Source organism: Adiantum capillus-veneris, chromosome 22 (assembly GCF_014529385.1).
Source record: "Adiantum capillus-veneris isolate H3 chromosome 22, ASM1452938v2, whole genome shotgun sequence".
NCBI classification, from domain to species: Eukaryota; Viridiplantae; Streptophyta; class Polypodiopsida; order Polypodiales; family Pteridaceae; genus Adiantum; species Adiantum capillus-veneris.
The window spans coordinates 18,976,389-18,982,768 of NC_140952.1; the positions used below are offsets into that span (position 1 = coordinate 18,976,389).

Below are 6,380 nucleotides of genomic sequence, written 5' to 3' on the forward strand. Positions count from 1 at the left end.
GAAAAGAGATACTCTTTCCTCCCTCCTTGAACTTCCTTAGCTTTTGTGACCTTCGCCATGCGGGAAATGATTTGTGATGTCCTCCCCTCTTGTATTCTCTAGGAGAATAGCCATAACTTTCGTTGGAAGAGGAGGAAGGTGAAGAAGAAGGAGAAGGAGAAGAGGGTGACCTCTTCCTAGTCCTTTTCTTCCTTTGTTTCCTCTCTTGCCTTTCAGAGTGATGAGGAGAAGGACTATGCGTTGATCTTTTCCTCTTGGGAAGAGTGGGCGATCGTCTAGACCATCGTCGTTGTGGAGCCACATCTTCAGAGGAACTTAAACTTTCATTGCTTTCTTGCTCTTTGGATTCCTCCTCTCGAATGGGAGAGAGTGGCCTCCTAAGCTCTCTCTCCTCTTGGAGAGTTTTGATAGACCATCTCTCATTTGGGCCCCTTTACCATTTTCCCCATGTTGAGATAGATCTATAAGCACATGTCTTTATCTTAATCCTTGTTCCCGTTTATTCTCCCACATTAAGTGATCAGTTTAATATGAGAGAATCATTTGGGTTGGTTAGATATTAGATATTAGATTTTATGACACCTTTTCTTTGGGTAGGACGCCCAATTTCCGGGCTTTATACTCACTCACTAACCACTCATCCCTTATTCTTTACATACAATAGAATAAGGAGATAGAGCTTGTTGCTCTATTCTCCATCCACACAGAGTGCTCTTGCCTCTCTCACGTTCCTGCACGCACACTCGTGTACTCACAACTGGTATTAGAGCACAGGGGGAGTGGCGACGATAACCTTGACATTGCATCATAGAGAGCAAAGAAAAAGCATGAACAAGATTTTTTTGCAACTCATTTTTGCCATTTTAGCTTCGAAACTTTTTTTTTTTTTTATATCTCCGACATACAAAGTCGGATGGGTATGATCTAGGAGTTCATGTTGGGGTTTTTGCACATTTAAAACACGATGAAAATGTTTATTTTTTTGGAGTTTTGTTAAAAAATATAGTAGGTGTAGTAGCACTAAGTTTTGCTCTATATTTTCAAGCCAAAAAATATTGTTTTTGACATATCTCTCACACTCAAACTCGAATTTATATGATCTAAGGTCACAAGGTTTCTTGACTTTTCAGGCTCATTAGTGATATTAGAATTTTGAGATTTTGAATGATGAATTTTTTGCATTAACCTATAGTAATTTCTACGCATAGATGCTTTGACAGTTAGACTCCTATGTTGCATAGCATTATGTAGTCTACATCCTTGGATATGCATGTCACACAATGGTGCTATGTGAGAGATAATTTACCTTGCATTTGGGTAAGAAACCCAAAATATAGCCTTCACAGGTGCTTCACAGGTGCTTCAAGAAATGGCAAAAGAAGCAACCATATCAGATTTTTGCAAATGCAGCAAACTAAAAAAATTCAGATGCCCAAAACGTGCATGCCAATGTTTTGCATTTGAAATAGCCTTTGAATCCACATCTGCATTTGCAAAATTCTGCCCACACTTGTCATACAAAGTGAACTTATGTAGCCCTCGACACAAAATGCCAGACACAATAATTTCAACACTTAAGCTGAGATCATGAATTGTACATCTTCATCCACAAATTTGACAACAAGACCAAGGCTTGCAAGTGCAATGTGGAGGCCATTCTAAGAATTATTTTAGAATGGCCTGCGGATGCACCCTCTTTGGGTGTCAAAACAAAGCAAGTAAAAAACCGTTTTTAAAATTTTGGACAGTAATCGACAATTTTATGATTTTTTTAATTTTATTTTGTTGACAAAAAAAAATCATATTGAATGAGCGACATACTTGCATTGAATGAAAAGGTGGTAAAGGTTAAGGCGCTCTAGTTATTAAATGAATGGTTGACATTTTTAATATATTTTTGTTAATATCAATCTATTTTTCTATAATGTTGGCCTCTCTCTCATTGAAGGAGCTCTTTTGTCTCTCTTTTTTAAAAGGCCCTCCAAAAAACCTGCAAAATATGCTAATGGGTCTCCGCACCCACAATCGCTCCATCAAGCTGTGGAACACTCTGGGTGAATGTAAGTATGCTGTGATGTGAACATCAGATGGGTGTCCAAATTTAAAGCTTCACATATCAGCATGTGTAGCAAGCTTCTAAACAACATTGTTCTCTGGAAGATTGTGCAGGGTGCAAGAGCTAAGAGCTCAGATCTGCAGAAATGAATTGGCAGGCTTGACAGGGGCTGAGTTTACACTTTGTGCATAACATTTAGAAATGTCATTGTCCACATCAGAGAATACTTACCGGCCGTGAACAAGCTAGCTTTCATGCGTCTGATTCCCTTCCATCGTTGTTCATCGGAGGCAGAGGACATGATGAAAAATGTGCAGCATTTGCACCGCTTGCTCTCATTCCGCTATATGAGCATGATATTGGGGCCTCTTTATCCCATGATTGATGCCAGCCAATCGGGCAGCTGCGTCTTCCGTGTCAAGCTCCTTGCTATCTCCCTTCTCCATGTGCTGCTAGAAGCCGCGGTCATATGTGTCACTCGTTTGCACTTTGCCCACCCCTTATCTTGTTGTGTCTATAGTTGCGACAGCAGGTTACTTGGGATTGCTCACTGCATACATTCGATTTGACGCGTACTGTGGTCCGGAGAGGGAATCGAGAGAGGATGGTGAATGTGATGGTGAAGATGGCTGAAAAGCAGAAGGTGCACAGCATTAGGGTTACTCGCATCCATTGCTTGTGATGAAGGGGAAGGCCCTTGTTCTGCAGAATAGCGTAAGATGCAGAGCCTCTTTTTCCCAAAACCACACATGATACTGATGCTGCAGATGCTAGAGGGACTAGAGATAATTTGTGACAAAGAGGCAGGCCAAGCCTCGTCCTCCCCTCTCGATGCTTGGAATACACCGCTGGGAGTCAAACTTGGGTCTTTATAAACACTCAATTCACCAAAATTGTTAAAGCAAGTGAAGAAAGATACCCATCACCTCATTACTGAGGATGAAACGCTTAATTATTGTGCGATCAACACAAGCACAGCTGACACATTCATTGGTTGCACATTGAATTTCATTCTTCCCATAGTCTCAAATCTTTGTGGATTGGTATCTGATCTCCTTGGTGGGCTCACTCCATCGTATGTAATGGGTGGAGATTGGAGTACCCATGTAGGTCCACCATGTGACTTTGGCTCATTGGATTGTGAGTTAGGCTCCTATGAACAGAGTCCTGGATGTCTGTGATCCAATTGATCCCGTAGGGTGGGTCCCCGAGATGTGTGTACGTTCTCTGGATCCATTGACATCAAAAGCATTCATGAAGATAGGCAGTCAAGTGATAGATAAATCATCAGTCAAGAGCGTTCAAGATAAATGCAGCATGCACTTGATGGAGCCAGAGGGTGAAGCCCTGATTAGCTTTGACAAAACCAACATGTTCAACATTGAAAACATGACAGATTTTCCTAAAACCAACATTGTGCAGCCAAAAGAGCAATCTCCACCGATTCAAACTGATGAGGATGACTAGGATGACTGTATGTTGAAGAGCAAGAGGAACAAGAAGAAGAGGTCAACATCAAAAAGAGAAAACCAGAACTCAATGCTGGTAGTTAGCTTGATATCATTGATGTTCCCACCGTGGACGCTGCAATTATGATTCCAAGATCAATGAAGCACTGATGAGCTCTGACAAAGGTGACAAATTTGCTCATATGCCCACATTGAGCTGCAAAAATGCAGTTGACGAAGAGCTTGCACTGATGAAGACGTAACGGTACTATACAAGATATAGCTCATATAGCTGTTGTTCCCCAACATAGATATGGAATTTCTGCTTGGCACATCAATTGAAGCGACTTACTACTAAACAAACCTAAGTTTAGTGTACTCCCACCCACAAATTTTGAAAACTTAGAAGGGAAGTAAAGTTGCAAAATCACCGTTCAAGTTGATGCAAATGTTTGTCCAATCGTAAGTTCAGAGTTTCAATCAGGTTGTAACCATTCCATGCTAATAAAAGGGCTGCCAACCCTTGGTCAAGGCAGAACTAAGACAATATATTGCATGTTTGTGACTTTTCCTACACACACACACACACAAATCACTCAAACAAAGTGCAATGGTTCAAGTGAAGCACAAAATCTGGGTTTTTCGATAGGGAACCCACATGCTTCATTTGCATTGAAGTGCACGGTACAAAATTGACTTCAAGGTGGAGGATATATTAGTCCAAATAATAGAGCATAAGGCAAGGACAATATGTTACAAGTTCTCTTCTCATGTATGAATGACCCATTTGTGTAGTGCAGGTAAAATGCAAGATGGTGAGGATGACACTACCATATTTGCAGTGTCCAAACGCAAATAGCAGTGCTACATGCCAATAAAGCACCACTTATTGTGACAAGGACAGCATTGGCACGATCGTTACCAGTTGTGTCCTCCGACCGCACCTGCTTCTGATCGAATCTTTTGATGGTGCCATTTCTCAATTCTAGCTCTAACCAGCTCATGTTCTCTTGCAAGAGTCTTAGTTCATCCCATATCCTTTTTGATGCATCCATCTGCTGATTGTCCACAGCTACTCTGTGTGCCGAGACTCCCTTTTCCCTTTGAGCAAGCAAGACACACAACCCTTGCAACTCCTCCTGCACACCCTGCATCAAATCCTCCATTTTTGCCAGATACTTCTCTGATTTGCCACTCGAAGCATCGGATTGAACGCCATGCTTTTCTTGCTTGTCTTTTGTCCAGAGCCGCAATCGTTTGCTCGTCTCAGACAGGCCCTTGCTGTCTTCAATTATTGAGACCAGCTCAGAGTAACATGCCAAAGTTAGAGAGCGAAATTCCTCGCAAGGGATATGCGGCTCCTTGCTACAGATACGTCCAAGTTCAGAGTCACCAGGACGAAATTTCTCAGATAGAACTGACAACTTGCATTCAATCAGCTCAAAGTTCTTCACAACCAACCCTAGCCATTCTGCTGTGCCAATCTGTGATAGCTCAAAGTCTTGTTTTGGTTTTGACATTTCCATCATTGATGCGACCTTCTCACATAGTAACTCCTTCACCTCTTTACATTGCTCCTCCATCTTTTCCACAACCTTGTCATGCAAAGCCTCCATCTTTCTAACAACCTCCTCATGTCCCTCCGCCGTCTTTCTGGCAACCTTCTCAAGTAGATCCTCCACAATCTCCTCATGTTGCTCTGCCATCTTTCTCACAAGCTCCTCAACAACCTCTTGTACCTTCTCCATCTTTTTGGCCGCCACCCTCTGCCACTCTACCTCGCCCGTCTGCAATTCGCTCTTCAGCGATTCAAGCATCGATGTTCGTCGACTCCAATCGTTTGAATAGTTGAACTCAAATGCTCTAACGTTGCCAATCAACAATTTGACCTTCTCATCTATAATCTCCATCATCTCATTAATTACCTCCTCCAACCCTTTTACCTTCTCTTGCTTCGTTTCCTCTGCTGCCTTTTGTGTTTCGACATCCCGAATCAACCCTGTGATCTTCTCACGCAGCAACTCCATCTTCACATCAACCTCGTCGAACCCCTTTACTGTCTCTTGTTGCTTGTCCTCGCAAACCTTCACAACCTCAGCACGAAGTTCTGTCATCTCCTTGCTGCTTTCCAGTAGTGCCCGCAAGATGTTTGCCTCTAGCATAGACAACCGGCTCTGTAGGTGGTTAAGAGAAGAACCCCTTTTTTTCTTTGAGAGTTCAGCCGGCGGCCACATGGGCGTCGTCTCTTTTTCTGCGTAATTGGTGGGTTCCGTGTGGTTCATCTCGTCTTCATGCTCAGAGTTGCAGCTGTAGAGTCTCCGAAAAGCCCAGCGTCTGCATTGAGTTTTGTTCTGTAAACACCATCCTCTTGCTTGCGCGATCAAGCTTAGCTTCATTGCTAATGCTGCACGTCTCTCTCTCTCTCTCTCTCTCCCTCTCACGCCTTCCGCCGTATAAAACGTGAAAGAAGAGTTAACCCTGCTTCTATCTTCTAAGGCCGGGTTCACACGAGACGGCGACAGCCATGCACTGTCCACGCTGGCACTCATCTATTGGGCCAAAAGAAAGAACACCCCCCCCCCCCCCCCCCCCCCCCCCCCCCCCCCCCCGCGCGCGCACTGAACAACCAAGGGGCCTTGAATGAAGCCCAAGCCATGGCATCGACGACACGCAACACGGCCACAATTTTTATGGCGATGGCGTTCGTTGGATGGCGGTCGAGTTTACATTATAAGGCCGAATTTACTTTCACATGCAAACATGTTTACTTTATCAGGCTATGAGGTGGAGGGTTGGACAACCAAACCCATGCGGGGGCATGGTTAGCTCATCAGTCTTCCAACGGGTTTGATCTCCAGCCGGGAATGAGAAAGTCA

The 6,380-nt window shown here is 43.5% G+C and overlaps 1 protein-coding gene across 1 annotated transcript; it reads right to left on the reverse strand.

The window, feature by feature from the left end:
• Positions 1-4,039: 4,039 nt before the first annotated feature.
• On the reverse strand, positions 4,040-5,960 carry LOC147428992 (uncharacterized). The gene has a single exon (XM_086495790.1). The coding sequence runs from the start codon at positions 5,898-5,900 to the stop codon at positions 4,332-4,334; it is 1,569 nt and encodes a 522-aa protein (XP_086351916.1). The 5' UTR covers positions 5,901-5,960; the 3' UTR covers positions 4,040-4,331.
• Between the last annotated feature and the right edge of the window lie 420 nt (positions 5,961-6,380).

Coding starts and splice junctions, on each gene's coding strand:
- LOC147428992 (XM_086495790.1), bottom strand. CDS start 5,900: ATGAAGCTAAGCTTGATCGCGCAAGCAAGAGGATGGTGTTTACAGAAC.